This window comes from Fusarium flagelliforme (genome assembly GCF_020744385.1).
Source record: "Fusarium flagelliforme strain FIESC 12 MPI-CAGE-AA-0113 chromosome Unknown B0J16scaffold_1, whole genome shotgun sequence".
NCBI classification, from domain to species: domain Eukaryota; kingdom Fungi; phylum Ascomycota; class Sordariomycetes; order Hypocreales; family Nectriaceae; genus Fusarium; species Fusarium flagelliforme.
In genome coordinates, this window is record NW_025763503.1 from 2,195,347 (window position 1) to 2,210,410 (window position 15,064).

General features: G+C 48.8%; 4 protein-coding genes and 1 non-coding gene across 5 annotated transcripts; 3 read left to right on the top strand and 2 right to left on the bottom strand.

Annotated features, from left to right (window-relative positions):
• Positions 1-61: 61 nt before the first annotated feature.
• Positions 62-143, bottom strand: B0J16DRAFT_t46. The gene has a single exon. It is a non-coding gene; the product is annotated as a tRNA-Ser (tRNA).
• Positions 144-877: 734 nt separating this feature from the next.
• B0J16DRAFT_366310 (uncharacterized protein) lies at positions 878-4,029 on the top strand. Its single transcript, XM_046130081.1, has 3 exons — positions 878-1,463; positions 1,518-3,428; positions 3,474-4,029. Exons 1-3 carry the CDS (start codon positions 1,162-1,164, stop codon positions 3,748-3,750), a joined length of 2,490 nt encoding a protein of 829 aa, XP_045988697.1. The 5' UTR covers positions 878-1,161; the 3' UTR covers positions 3,751-4,029.
• Positions 4,030-4,384: 355 nt separating this feature from the next.
• Positions 4,385-5,987, bottom strand: B0J16DRAFT_408720 (hinge domain of cleavage stimulation factor subunit 2-domain-containing protein). The gene is made up of 3 exons (XM_046133048.1): positions 5,677-5,987; positions 5,500-5,625; positions 4,385-5,446 (listed from the first exon to the last, which is right to left on the bottom strand). Exons 1-3 carry the CDS (start codon positions 5,726-5,728, stop codon positions 4,740-4,742), a joined length of 885 nt encoding a protein of 294 aa, XP_045988698.1. The 5' UTR covers positions 5,729-5,987; the 3' UTR covers positions 4,385-4,739.
• A 380-nt stretch (positions 5,988-6,367) lies between these two features.
• B0J16DRAFT_295924 (endoplasmic reticulum vesicle transporter-domain-containing protein) lies at positions 6,368-8,372 on the top strand. Its single transcript, XM_046124426.1, has 3 exons — positions 6,368-6,857; positions 6,935-7,887; positions 7,944-8,372. The coding sequence occupies exons 1-3, from the start codon at positions 6,665-6,667 to the stop codon at positions 8,115-8,117; spliced, it is 1,320 nt and encodes a 439-aa protein (XP_045988699.1). The 5' UTR covers positions 6,368-6,664; the 3' UTR covers positions 8,118-8,372.
• Positions 8,373-12,266: 3,894 nt separating this feature from the next.
• On the top strand, positions 12,267-15,002 carry B0J16DRAFT_12255 (uncharacterized protein). The gene is made up of 3 exons (XM_046121620.1): positions 12,267-14,379; positions 14,434-14,572; positions 14,625-15,002. Exons 1-3 carry the CDS (start codon positions 12,423-12,425, stop codon positions 14,731-14,733), a joined length of 2,205 nt encoding a protein of 734 aa, XP_045988700.1. The 5' UTR covers positions 12,267-12,422; the 3' UTR covers positions 14,734-15,002.
• Positions 15,003-15,064: the final 62 nt, after the last annotated feature.

Genomic DNA, 15,064 nt, shown 5'->3' on the forward strand with positions numbered 1-15,064 from the left:
AAAACGACAAAAAGATTGAAAGGTTGACCAGGACTCTTGAAGAGTCCAACTGTTTTCAAGTCGACGCGGGCCTGATTCGAACAGACGCCTCCGAGGAGAATAGATTTCTAGTCTATCGCGTTAGACCACTCCGCCACCGCGCCTTTTCTATTTGATGGTTAAAATGGTGGAATTGATGAACAAGTTCTGAGCGCTCAGATTGGACAACTCATCGCCCTGAATGGCATTAGTATAGTATCCTCCCAGCAGTTTAGTAATTTCGTAAAGACTAAAGAAGCCCGAACATCTTCCTCCATTCATGTTGGAGAATGTCTTGAAGCATCGGTGTGAGGCGGATGTTCGACTTTAATATTAATCTGATAAATAGAATCTCGCTTTAATCCTAAATAGAGAGATGAGTTAACCCTCCATCTCACTCCAGTATGGGTGTTCTCGATCGACAATTTCGCCAGGTAATGTTATAATCCAACATCTATGCATGCCTAAGGATAATGTGATGGTTTCGTGGTAATGATCATTATTGAGTACCTATGGAGGTCTATACTGAGGTAGCACAGTGTTTCATACCAAGTTTGGCCATGCAGAACAGAATCATTCGACAATCCAACAGCCCAGGCAAGGACCCATATTTACCAACCCCAGGGCACCTACAAGGCACGTTCGCTGCGGGCATTTGTCCCTGGATAAATTCCATTGGTGGCTTCTGCTTGCAGCTTGTATGCGCTAAAGGTTAGTCTAAGTCACTGTCGTCGACCTGCTAACATTTTGGTGTATGACAGTCCTCACGTGGGCAAGTGCATTCAACTGCAGCTGCAGTCAACTGAATCACGAGTAAGTGTACCCTGATTCAAAAAAGATTTCATAGTCATGCCAATTTATTTGACCATCAGAAAAGTATCGGTTTCACTTGAAAAAATGGACCAACATTCGTCCTGACTTTTCCTTCTTCCGCTTGCATGTTAGTGCGAACCACACTAAAAGGGCATATCCCCTGTCAACCTTTGATCTGACATCATTACCTACCTCTTCATTTGCAGCGGCTTGCAAGCGAGACCTCGCACCACTACGTACACCTTTGGCGTTGGCTTTTCTCCTCACCTATCCTCGGAATTTTCCTTTCTGTTCCTTCGCCATTGACTTGACTTATCGGCGACTCTCACAATGTCGAGCAATCGTTTTGCCGACTTGGGTAGCCCGAGCAAACCCGTGTCAACCCCTCCTACTTCAAATCCGCACCAGCCCCAGGCTCCTGAGTCCTCAAATAACTCCAACGCATCCAAGGCTAGGAAGAGGAAGGGACATCGCGGTGGTAGGAAGAAAAGGACGCGCAGAAAGAGCTTTGCGGCATTGGACGACGATGAGCATGATGAGGATCGCGAGGCTATAGGAGAGGGTTTTTTTAATCTTCCTCGCGCAAACTTAAGCAATACCAGTATTGACAGTGAAGCTTTGTTAGATCATCGGTGAGTTATCCACATGTGGAGTATTGTCATGACGCCTACTAATAAGATTATCAGAGATCACCAGCCATTGCGTCCCAGACGAACCTCAACTGCACCAGCTCCTGGTGGTATCCCAGTATCCCCATATACAGGCTCGAGTAGTAATCGCCTGCGATCGATACCGGCGGTCTCTGCTGAGGAGGAGCACGCAACATGGGACGAAAACGCACCTCTACTTGGCGAATCGATAGTTTCTGGCTACGGTGCAAGTGATGGAAGGTCGAATCGCACGAGAAGCCGTCGCGCGTCGAACAAATCCTCAACAACGCGCCTAGGAACTTCATCCGGCGTACGAGACAATTACGATGTCAATGCTCCTCCATCAATGCCCGGCTCGCCTACATTTGGCACTGCCGACCGCATAGAGCTCAGCTTAGGGGATGTCATGATACGAGACGGACTCGGCGCTCGTGACGACTCTCCGCATCGGTTAATGGGCGAGATTGACTGCCACTCCGACATTGATGACATACGGGATGGCCGTCCCGACATGAACCGTAGGATGGCGACCGAAGCCGAGCAGGATGTGTGCTTCCCTGCTCCTGGCATGTCGGAGCTTGGCGACGATGATGCTCAATCGCAGGCTCACGAGCACCGGCAGTACCGAACGCGTCGCCGCCGTGGCCAATGGCCTGACTTGTCCATTCTAGAGGAATGGAGCCACATGGAGAAAGAGGACCGGACAGAAGAGCGTCGAGTCAAACGTATCACCGAGCCGCAGCTCATCAATGGTCGCCTACGCCCAGTACGTAAAGGACAGTTTTACGAGGCAGTCGAAGAGTCACCATACCGATTCACGTACTTCAACGAGGAGTTCCAGAGCACAGTCCATAGTCAGACCATTTCCGAACTGGTTCAGCCTGGGGGTGGATTCCGCGAACTTTTTGTTCCAGACCCTCGGGTGCTTTCAGATGACGAATCCGACGATGAGGACATTGAACCTATGGTACCAACCAAACTCCATAACCTCAACACGGATGGGCACCCAAAAGCTCACACACGTCAACCATCCCTATCAACTGTCCACGATCACTACGAATCACGCGAAGGGACCATATCACCTCTCAAAGATCCTTTGGCACATGTCATCTCGCAAAGTGAGTCTGGCCGTGCCACGCCCAGTGGTCGGAAATCTGCAGATGAAACGGCGCAGGTCTCTCAGAATACTGAAGGAGACTCAAACGAAAAAATGATTAGGTACGGCGAGCGGCCAGTCTGGTGGCTTGATGTCCTCCGTCCCACTGAGGCTGAGATGAAAGTTATATCTAAAGCATTCGGCATTCACCCGCTTACTGCAGAGGATATTATGCTCCAGGAAGCTCGCGAGAAGGTCGAGCTTTTCCGACATTATTACTTTGTCAACTACCGATCATTTGATCAGGACGAAGAAGGCAACAATTTTTTGGAGCCTGTGGATATGTACGTCGTCGTCTTCCGTGAGGGGGTCATCAGTTTCCATTTCTCGAGGACACCACATCCAGCCAATGTCCGCCGCAGAATTCGACAGCTGAAGGACTACTTGATACTTTCTTCGGATTGGATCTCATACGCCATTATTGACGACATCACCGACGTTTTTGCGCCATTGATCGAGAAAATCGAAACAGAAGTTGATGATATTGACGATGCCATCCTAAAGCTGCACTCTTCTGCTGATAAGAGGCTTAATGATGAACCTTCCAAGAGCGATGAAGCGATGGGGGCCTCCGACTCAAACATAGATATGCTCCAGCAGGTGGGAGAGTGCAGAAAGAAAGTGATGAAGCTCTATAGGTTGTTGGGTAACAAGGCAGACGTTATCAAGGGTTTTGCGAAACGCTGCAACGAACGATGGGACGTTGCACCACGGTCAGAAATTGGTCTATATCTTGGTGATATCCAAGATCACATTGTTACCATGACTGCCAATCTTGGCCACTATGAGAAGTAAGTCGTTTCTTACTTATATCAGAACCCCGCTAACATGCCCAGGATTCTTGCTCGCTCCCACGGTAACTACCTCGCACAGATCAACATACGCATGAACGAGCGTCAAGAACAGACAGCCGACGTTCTTGGCAAGCTCACTGTGCTCGGAACGATCGTACTACCTATGAACATCATCACAGGTTTGTGGGGTATGAACGTGTGGGTACCAGGCCAAGAGTATGAAGGGGATCTCACATGGTTCTTCTGGATTACCGGTGGCTTGTTGTTCTTTGGCCTCGCATGCTACATGATCGCCAAGAGGGTATACAATATTGTTTAATGCGGTAACATTTGCCGGACGAAGCATGAGAGGAAGAGCAAAGCATGCTATTTTACGTTTTCTGTCCAGGGGTATACAAGGCAAACAGCGAACTTGCAGCTCCGCTTCATTCTCTTTGTATTGTTGGTGTTCAGGAATATAGTAGTATGAAATGGGTTTGGGATTCGGAGTTTTCGTTCAGGGATACACATTCGTCTTGTGCTGGTAGATGGTTGGGGTTTCTTCCGGTGGTGTAGCTAGAAACAAAATTGCTCCGAGCCCAAGAATATAATGTCAGCGTTCAGATTTTCTAAAATTTGTCATATCTTAGTATTTATGACTTGTGTATTTCGTGTTAGGTGTTAAATTCGATACCTTAACAAGCATTTCACCGGCTGTCGATAACCATCCACCAGTAACATTTTCTACTTCTCAGATAACCTATAATAACAATAACCAATGCTATTCTTTTTTATTTGAACTATTCATCATTTTAATATGCATAAGATGCAATTGTGGCACAAAAACTGAAATTGGGCAATTCTTAAAAGCCCACCCTATACCTAGACCATCCAAGACGAGGGTAGTTGAACAACTTGCACTTGTAGTAATTTGATGGCTACTATGGGTATCTTGGATCGATATGAGTATACTTGAGATATTGTAATGTTATATTAATAGTATTTTTTGGTTCAAAGATATATCAGCTTGAAGCGAGAGATCGCCATCCTGTTGCCTTATGCGTTATGAGATCTCATCCCAAACGCAGCATAACAAGTTGCGTGCAGTTATCTGCAGCACTATATGGCAATTAGCTACAATACTTCTTCTCTTGACCCGTCCTCGGGTATGGCATTCACAACAGCAAATCCGTAGCCAATTCTACGCCATAACGCCTGATACACCCAATGTCGACCTAAGCCAGGATACGAAGGGTCCTGCCATGTTTTTCGGTATGCGGTACTGAAATATTCCTCAAGACCTTCCGTAATCCGTTCTTTGATACAAGTTTACCTCCGCTGTCCGGCAAAGCTGGCTCGGAGAGCTAGAATTTGTTGCCTCTCTGCCTCGGGAAGCATATCAATCTGGGCCTGAGGAAGCTCCATGACTGCGCGCATCAGGGCCTCCTGGTCTTGCGCAACTGGCGCTGGGGCAGCAGCAGGAGGGGCAGCATAAGGCTGGGGTGGTGCCTGGTATGGCATAGCAGCCACAGGCGGAGTGTTACTCACACCGGGGAAGCCAGGCATGGGGGCAGGAGGGAAAGCTGCCGGAGGTGGCGCTCCAGGCTCAACAACAGACTGGATCGCCTCAGGTGAAACAAGACCCATGAGCAGCAGAGCCTGGAACACAGCGTATCCCAGTTGTGGCGCTTGTTGAAGAAGCTCGGTAGCTCGCTGCGGTTCTGTGGTCGCGAGAGTTTTCATCTGGGAAAGAATGTCGAGAAGCTGAGGAGGAGGTAGGGTTTCGAGTGTTCGTGAAATAGCATCGGTGCAAGTAACGCCAGGTGGAAGCTCCTTTCCAGCGGGCAGAGGAGGAAGCGTGCTGGGCTGTGAATTGTAGCTGGGTGCCGCACCGTTCGAAGCGTGTGCGTTGTAGCCGGATGTACTTTGGTCCTTGTCGTCATCACTGCTTTTTTGTTCGTTGCTGAAATCGACGCGAAGTTTTCGGCCCATGATCTCATAATCGTTCAGGTTGCGGACAGCGGAAGAGGCAGAGTCTAGGCGCTTATGTTAGAAATGAATGGGGGCAATCAAGCTTCGATTGTTGTACCTGTATCAGGGTAATCTGCGAAACCAAAACCCTTGGGTCGGCCAGTCTCAGAATCGTAAACGAGGCGGAAACGCTCGACCTTGCCAGCACTACTGAAGATATCGGTAATTTGTTCCTCGGTGAGACCTGAGAGAGAGGTTAGATGTCATGCGCTGAGCATGCGGAGGTTCAACATACCATAGGGAATGTTGCCGACAAAGACAACGCGAGAAGGTGGCCTTGTGGACATGATGTTGACGTGATGTGAGTAGATGTCGCAACTGACTGGAACAACAATGGGCAGAGAAATTTATCAGGATATGATATATAGCAGCACTGTAGAGTCTGATCAAAGATGAGATCCTATGCTTTGTTGATAGCGAAGACAAAAAAGGTATCACAAGTCGCAATTGTTTGTTGAGTTTGGAAGAAAGCTGGAATTTCTCAGCCTTGCCAATAAATCGACGTTAGGCGGTTGCGCAAAGAGCTTCAGTGGAGACCCGAAACCCGCGCGGCCAACCAGAGACAAGAAAGACCTGAGTCTTTGTTCTGAGACAGTCACAGTCAAGGTACTCTGCATTCTTGCTTTAGTACTGACGCCGAACAAGAGGTCTTTCTGATCCACTATCATTACTTAGTGCATCAGTATCCAACGTTTTGTTATATGTTGATTTCGCTACTTCTCACAGCAGCTCATGTCTGATTCGCATTTACAAAGTTCTTCCATTTGGTAGTTGCGATGTCTCATGTAGGAAAATGGAGACCAACTGAGACGCTAGACCTGTCCTGAATTAGCGTAATGACATGGAGGGGACTAGACCCTGTAAAGCGCCCCCGGAGCTACGTTTTAGAACAGGACGTCAGCCGCAGTAGGAAAAAGGTGGCCTTTACACTTCAGGAAAACGACAACTTGTACTGTAATTCTTTCTATTCTCGCATTTGCTTGTGTTTTCTTTTTCTTTTGCTTGATCGGATTCTCGAGTGCCAGGTGCAGATCTGAAATCACACAGAGAACCTCGACAAATGCTGTCTCTCATTTTTCACGGTTGATCTGATATCTTGTTCTTGTATATCCGTTCCAATTCCTCGCAACCGTACCTGCCTCTCCTTTTTGATTGGTGCCGCAACTTCAAGACACTCTCAACTCAACAACTATCCCGGCTATCGCTGTCGCAGATAGATCGCCATGGCTCCAAAATCGAGATTTACAAGGCTTGATGCCTTTACCAAGACAGTCGATGAAGCGCGAATTCGAACGACGAGTGGTGGTATCGTCACGATCGTATCCTTGCTGGTGGTCCTGTTCCTGTCCTGGGGCGAATGGGCAGAGTATCGTCGCATTGATATACATCCTGAGTTGATTGTGGACAAGGGAAGAGGTATGCGAAAGGCATCCACTGCCATTGGATTATCTGCGCTCTTTCGAAACCAATACTGATACAATCTTGTCTTATAGGCGAGCGCATGGAGATTCATCTTAACATTACCTTTCCCAAGATGCCCTGTGAGCTACTGACTCTCGATGTCATGGATGTTTCTGGCGAGCAGCAGCACGGAGTTATGCATGGTGTCAACAAAGTCCGCCTCCAACCTGAGAACAAAGGAGGTGCTGTTATCGATACCAAGTCCCTCTCGCTCCACGATGATGCCGCCCACCACCTCGACCCCTCCTACTGCGGTGGCTGCTACGGTGCTCAACCCCCTGCCAATGCTCAGAAAGCCGGTTGTTGTCAGACTTGTGACGAAGTTCGCGAGGCCTATGCCCAGGCCTCGTGGGCCTTTGGCCGTGGTGAGGGCGTTGAGCAGTGTGAACGCGAGCATTATGGCGAGAAGCTGGACGCTCAGCGTGACGAGGGTTGCCGCATTGAGGGAGGCCTGCGCGTGAACAAGGTCATTGGTAACTTCCATTTCGCCCCCGGACGAAGCTTCAGCAGCGGCAACATGCACGTTCACGATCTTAAGAATTACTGGGATGTGCCCAAGGGTCACACGCATGACTTCACTCACCATGTGCACTCTCTCCGCTTCGGTCCTCAGCTCCCCGACCACATCGCCCGTAAGGTCGGCGCAAAGAACACGCTCTGGACCAACCATCATCAGAACCCTCTCGACGACACTCACCAGGAAACCCACGACCCCAACTACAACTTTATGTACTTTGTCAAGATTGTGCCAACCTCTTACCTACCCCTCGGCTGGGATAACAAGGGCATCAAGATTGCTGGTCTCTTGCAGGACGACAACGCTGGTCTTGGGGCTTATGGTTACGCTGAGGATGGCAGCGTCGAGACTCACCAGTACTCCGTGACCAGCCACAGACGAAGCCTGGCAGGTGGTAACGATGCTGCTGAGGGTCACGCAGAGCGTCAACACACCAGCGGTGGTATCCCTGGAGTCTTCTTCTCCTACGTAAGTGCACCTCTGTATCAACATCGGTGTGATATCGAAGCTAACAGTCGCATCAGGATATCTCCCCCATGAAGGTTGTCAACCGTGAAGAGAAGGCCAAGACCTTCAGTGGTTTCCTTGCTGGACTTTGCGCCATTGTCGGTGGAACTCTGACTGTGGCCGCTGCTGTTGACCGAGGATTGTTTGAGGGCGCGGCTCGTCTCAAGAAGATGCGATCCAAGGACCTGTAAGCGGGCGGAGTTATATTTTGAGAGATATATAAAGATGAGAGTGACTGGTTCAGCAGATAGGCTTTAGCCTAAATGTCATTGGTAGAGGACAGCATACCTACCTAGACATACAAAAAGTCCACTGCTATATGCGTTGGAAGGGTAGGCGTTCTGGATTAGTTGTGATCTTAAGCAGCATTGTAAATGTTAAGAGACTGCGTTTTTGCATAGGCATACTATATAAGTTGCAATATATGAACTTCAATTGGAGTATACAGTATATGAAGCACATTCGATATGGATTTGATGTCTCATGAGAGGGTAAAAAAAGATGTCGCTAGTCTGCTTACAGTACAGTACAGTACCAGAGTGCCTAGCTTGCGAATTCGTAACGGTCTTGACAGGGAACAGTTGATTGAGATCTGCAGCCACGGAAGTAAGCACATGGGGAGCTCCCAAAGCTTCTGCACTTTCTTCTTTCTTTACTGGAAGATCTTGGAATCACGGCACCCATGGAGTCGATCTTTACTGGCTTTGTGGCTGTCACAAAAGGTGAGCACGGAGATTAGTGACGAAATCCTCAATTGACCGTGCGTAAATAATGGATACTCAGACACTCTAGTGACGAAGCGAAGGGCTGTTATTTTATATGATGCATGAACTGTCCGGGTTCATGATACTTATTGGCGGAGCGAGAGACGGCAGTAAGAGAGATGGATGCGCGACAGTCATGGACATGGCCCAATTAAGCGACGTCTTGACGATTTTCGGCAGAGGGGCTTAACGATGAGAGAGTCTAACAAAACGTCATGACCAGTCATTGGTAGAGAACACACAGTGGCAGTCTGTACTTGAAGTCGTTGAGTTTAGTCGTTGAAATTGCTTCAAGGAACAGAATATGTGATTGGCTTATCAAGTCAACCCATCATTATTCCAACACAATCAAGATCAGAATTCAGGGTCCGGAATGGTCATAGGGAAAGATCACCAAAGAGTACTAGCCGAATCTTGAGAGGTCCAAACGAATCCACAGCATTTGCAACAGACAACATGTGCAGACAGAATGCGACCAGTCATTGCAGTGGTGAAACCGTAGCCACACGCAGCAACGAGTCTGGATTATGATACGGCACATACTGTTGGTCGCATGCGTCACTGGAAAGTGCCCTTGCATACTTCTCTGTAGCACAAGCAGCGGTGGCTTGATGTGACATCTCGATCTAGCAAGGCAGTTCAGTGCACCTTAGTCTTGAAGAATGAGTGTACGCGTCTTTCATGTCTAACAAATCTCCAGTCCATGTGAAAGTCGTGGTTCAACTAAGTCTGGATGAACACGCGTGCAGTTTAATTTGCCTTGTGGTCCCTTGGCTTTGACCGGCGCAGCACATGGGTTGCTAAAAAAAGGGTGATCCTGGGGCGGAGAAAATGTATGTAGCCATGGGTGCTTTGGTCTAGTGCATAGAGCGGAGGGATACGGTGTTAGTGTAGAACTCGACTGCGAATCTAGGGTCCATATTCGATGGGACTGAATGACCTTCTAGACCACTGTTGGGATTTCCAAGATAATAATTCGGTACGATAAACCAACGGATCCTGGATCACATACACTATCATAAAAGGGGGCAATGAAGAGGCCATGTTGAACCCAGCCCCAAATACATACTCTCTATCTTAAGGTGCCATGCACTAAGAAAGCGTTGGTTTTGCTGCTTGATTCAAATGGCAAGGTGAGGCTGAGGATAGTTCCATCAACCAACCTAGTGCTTAGCGGTCACGAGGACTTTCAAATGGTGTCGACGAAGCGTGGATAGTGCAATTGAATGGGCAACAGTTCTTAATTACGGATGGAAAATACAGTAGTGATTTTGCTAATGGAAATGATTCATATTGGATCCTGATGCAATGGAGGCCCAAGTACCCCAGACCGAGGCGTTGTGGCTGCAACCGAATTGGTCTGGTCCCTTAAAAAGTGCACCAGGACCCGGTAGCGGCTTGGAATTGGTGGAGTCTGTCGAGGAAGCCCCTGGCTGGTGTCTCATTGCATTGCTAGGTATCCGTAGATTGCCTTGTGTCTGGTATCCGGCATCGCATTGTGTTTGTATGTATCCATCCATGTATGTTTTGATAGCCTCGAGTTTTCGTCAAGAAACAAGGACGATGACATACGATATAGTCGAAGCGTCTACAACGACTAGAAAACAAGATTATTCCCAGGCTAGAGAGCCCCAAGATACAGCAAACATAGACTATAATGCAAAAATACAGGTCATTTGATATGTTATTAGTCCCTTGTTATTGTTACCGCGGTTGCTGGTCCTCTGCTCCGAAGCAACGAGATTAGATGCAACTGACCAAAGCCGATGAAACTTAACCAGGCAAGTTACAAGATAGCTGCCCTTCCGAGTAAAGCATCTTAATATCGTACATATCTAATCAAACTTTTGGCTCAGGGTAAGGAGCTCGCCTACCTTTAGAAGGTTGTGTCTCCGTCTCGAGTGGATTCGTTCGTACCTATCTATCAAAACAAAAAAGAAGCATTACATGATGCTGACAAGCACGGTAGTCAATAATCAAGGCCCCCTTGGGTCACGAGGGGACCAGTCTTGGTCTTGGATGAGTTTTAGTTTCGGAGAAATTGAGTTAGACTTGGACATTGTATGCTAAAGCGGGGTGGGATATCAGATCAGCGTAGTCTACAGTATGTTGGGTCCTCGTATTCAATCAAGAGTTTGAACTTCAGATACGATGTTGAGGCTGAGAGGGTGATAGTACGTGGTAAGCGGGCGGCGATGCTAAATTCCCTCAGCAGAACAAGATTTGCACATCGTGAGCACAGACTTCCGTTATCAAGTGGCGATAGAGAGGGGTCTTCGTGCTTTGATAGAATATATTATGAGACTACACTATAGATTGATCCCATCATGGATATCAGATTGGATCGTGTAAACGAGAGCATGGGTGTGGGTATGGTGTAGTCCCGTCCTACCTACTGTACTGTAAGGGGCGTCCAAATTTCACAGAGGTTACAAGTTGTGTAACTCAAACTTAATGACCTTTTGAACTTCACATGTAAGTCTGATCTATCTTGCCAGTGCTTTGTCCCTATCTCGACCATTGCGTCCTTTTTCATACCGTACATTTCGATTCAACGCGTTTTTGTTTTTGTCTGTATCTATCAGTATTCACATCCATACAGTACCCTCTTCTGATCCATGTCCCATCATGAATGGACCCGTCGAGAAAAAAAGGGAAAGGGACTGGATCCATTGTTGATCCATCCAATGGCATGGGCCTCCACTCTTCTTCCATCAATCGTGTGCACTGTAACGCATGCCTAATAAAGCCACACAGGGCAAGTAAATTAGCTTCTTCTAGGTCCTTGGAGGCCATGTTCTGGGCTACTTTCACTTGGGCGTAGCGCCTGGTCTGGGTCTCATGGACCTTAAACCTCCACTACCTCCCACCTACCGTAGTCTATACCTCTACTCACCTCCATCTCATCCAAGACAACTCGCCATTGTTCGCTACATGTACATTGTTTGAATTGTCATTCACATAATCACTACGCACTCGCCCCTCGTTTCTACCGCTTTGCGTATTCTCTTCTCGTACCCTCTGTTGCTTTTGCTTTTCCAATTCTTCAGCCGACCGCACCTACAGTATCAGCCAAACGTCATTCAACGTCTATCGACACCCATGAGAATCCCTCATCAACAACATCTACCGTAGCGCAAATAGCACAGTATTCTCAAGTATATACCAAGACATCGCTCGCTTCGCTGCCGATCCTACATCATCTTTCTCCCTCTTGTCTTGCCTTTTAGTCCTCCACGGACTTCCATCTTGGACTCCTGGCTCTCTGCCTGTTTCAACTTTGTTCCATCGACCATCTCCGTACCACATATCGCATAGCGCGGCCCGCGCAAGATCCTCTCCGCCGCCGATCGCTCCTTGGCTGTTGTCTCGCCTTCGACTCGCCGTCATTCTTAACGTCTTTGACCAGCCATCGCGCATTATTTACTATCTTTTGCCAATAGCCATAGCAGGACTATTTCCCGCCTATTCATGTTTCCGCCCACGATTTTTACTTAGAACATCAGATCTTCGTCCCTAAGAGCATCCGCGCCAGCTTGTTCGACCCGGCGGAACGTCAAAGCGGAAACCCATCAAGCTAACTTGGTCGAGCAAGATCTGGAGTAGTGAACTGAGCTGGAATATTTGGAAGACGTCGCCGTCGCACTTTCGCCGTGCGCATTTGCTGTTCAACTTCATTTTCTGCATGGAAGCAGACCTCGGTAGCTGGACCTGACCTGCAAAACGACCATCATGTCACGTCCGTCTTTACTCGACTTGCGATCGGACTCGTCAAATTCGAATCTCTCTACAGTCTCTAAACCCTTGCGCTCACCTCGCCTTCATGTCGCTGGTGAAGTACCCCCAGAGTTGTCCCCACTGGACGCTTTCGCCATGCAGAGTCGACTGCTCGCAAGGCAACTTCAAGAAAGCGCCAAGGAGGGTAACCGAATGAGTCGCCTGCCCCCTTTAACCACAGAAAGTCCTTTGATTGTTCAGGGACGTTCAGATTACTTTCGCTCCTTATCACAAGATTCTGGCTCCGAAGCTGGCGACCACCCTCCTCTACGTCCCCCTTCCGGCTTTGGAATGAGGACTGAAGTAGAGGATGCATTCACCGACGATGCTGAGCGTCCTGTATCTATGCATCCACGAATGAGCCGGATACCGCCCACTCCCGATCAGGAGGTACCTGCGATACCTCCACGAGCTCCCTCTAGAGGACGAGTCTTGGACCATATCGATGAGGCAAGCTCGCTTTATGGCGCCAGAACGGAACGATCACCCTCACCTTTAGTTAGCGATACGCAGTCCCAGTCAGATAGACGACTCGAATCATCTCCATCCCGGAGAGAAGACAATGCTTCATTACTCTCCGCCCGAAGACCGAGCGGCTCAGTCAGTGGATCTATCGCCGGCTCACCAGATAAGCCCAGAATGCATTCTTTTGATGAGCTTGGCCTTGCACCACCTCAGAACCTGTTCCCTCAGAGAAGACGTGCGCCCAGTAATGTCTCATCCCCAGCAATACCGTCCGAGGAGGATCACAACATGGCGGGTTCTTTCCACTCATTGCCTCCACGAAAACTGTCATCTGCAAGTGCAATGGCATCGCCAGCAGTGGGATCTTATCGACGATCACCTTCCATCGGTTCCGAATCATCCGCTCTTCCTCGACCCTCCTTCAACTTCTCAAGACCTATGAGCAGGTCTGGCACACCTGGTATGGAGCCACCCCTGAGACAAGCTTCTTCTGATAGCCAACCTTCGTTCATATTGGCTGATGACTCGGCTCATACACCAGTGAGCATGCATAGTGAGGCCTTCCTTGACCAGCAGGCCGAAGATCGAGACAAGGGCGCACCGTCCTATATCTACTCTAAATTTTCACTCCCACGAGGCAAAGCTATCCAGCGAACAGGATCCGAGGAAGAAACTGCCGAGGCGCCTTTCGACTGTCAACAGCCCATGGTCCCCCCGAGCGACGTTCACAAATTCGAGACTGCTCCTCCTCCATCACCCCCGACCCGACCTTCGAGCTCTTCGGCCGATATTGTTCCAGATGACTCTTTAGCATCGGGTAGCCCCATGCCGAAAGCATCAATGGAATTGAGAAAGGTTCAGTCTGAGACAACACCACCTCCTATGCCAGAACTATCTCCTACGCCGAGCAGATCAGCTGAGGAATCGCGAGCTTCGGAGGATGCACCAAGGGGTCGTGGACGAGATCGTACTCCCCTTTCAATAGCTACAAGCGACACAGCAAGTACGATTAGACCACCGCCTACTGCTCGTTCGACAGCGCCTACTGCTTCAGAGATGACAGCGGAGGAGCATCTGTCAAAGGGTATCGCATGCCATGAAAGTGGAGATTTGAAGGAATCAACATATCATCTGCGCTATGCCGCTCGTTTGAACGATCCGACCGCCATGCTTCTTTACGCATTGGCTTGCCGCCATGGATGGGGCATGCGCGCAAACCAGAAAGAAGGTGTGGAATGGCTCCGAAAAGCTGCTGAGTACGCTAGTGTCGAGATCGCGGATGATGAGAGCCATGCGAAGGAAGGCAAGCACGTCGATGTGGTAGAGCGAAGGACTCGAAAAGCTCAATTTGCCTTGAGCATTTACGAATTGGGAGTGAGCCACATGAATGGCTGGGGAATTGAGCAGGATAAGTCCCTGGCTCTACGGTGTTTCGAGATCGCCGGTAGTAAGTCTCATTCGTGCAACCTATTCGAAAGCCACGTACTAACCAATGTACTAGACTGGGGTGATGTCGATGCGCTGGCTGAAGCCGGTTTCTGCTATGCTCAAGGTATTGGCTGCAAGAAAAACCTCAGGAAGAGCGCCAAGTTCTATCGCATGGCTGAAGCCAAGGGCATGAGTATGGTTGGGAACAGTTGGTGAGTTTGGCTTGAACATCCTTTTCAGTATATGCTTACTGACATGAACTAGGATCCACAAGGCCAAATACGACGATGACAACGAGTCAACTACGTCCAAGAAAGATAAAAAGAAGGCCAGGAGCAAGTCACGTACCAGAACCATGTTTGGACTCAAATGAGCCAAATAGCAGCTTCAGTGATACGCCTACTACGATAATGATGACATCTTCGACATACCCATTTAATCGGAGTTTTGACTGGTTTTCCGCATTGATCGGGGGTTTTATGGGGTCTAGGGAGGAAATATTCTTGTGCTTCCTGCAGCGATTGCTCAGAGCGAGCGTTGGACCAGGCAGAGGAACTCGATTTGGTTCCGTGTACAGCGTCGGCTTCTCAAGACGAGGCTTTATTCTTTTAACGCATATGCGCCCCAGAAAGGGGCTCAGGATGATTTCTGCCTCATACAGGCAAGACACCGCTACTTCATGTAAATAGTACGACGGCTGTCCA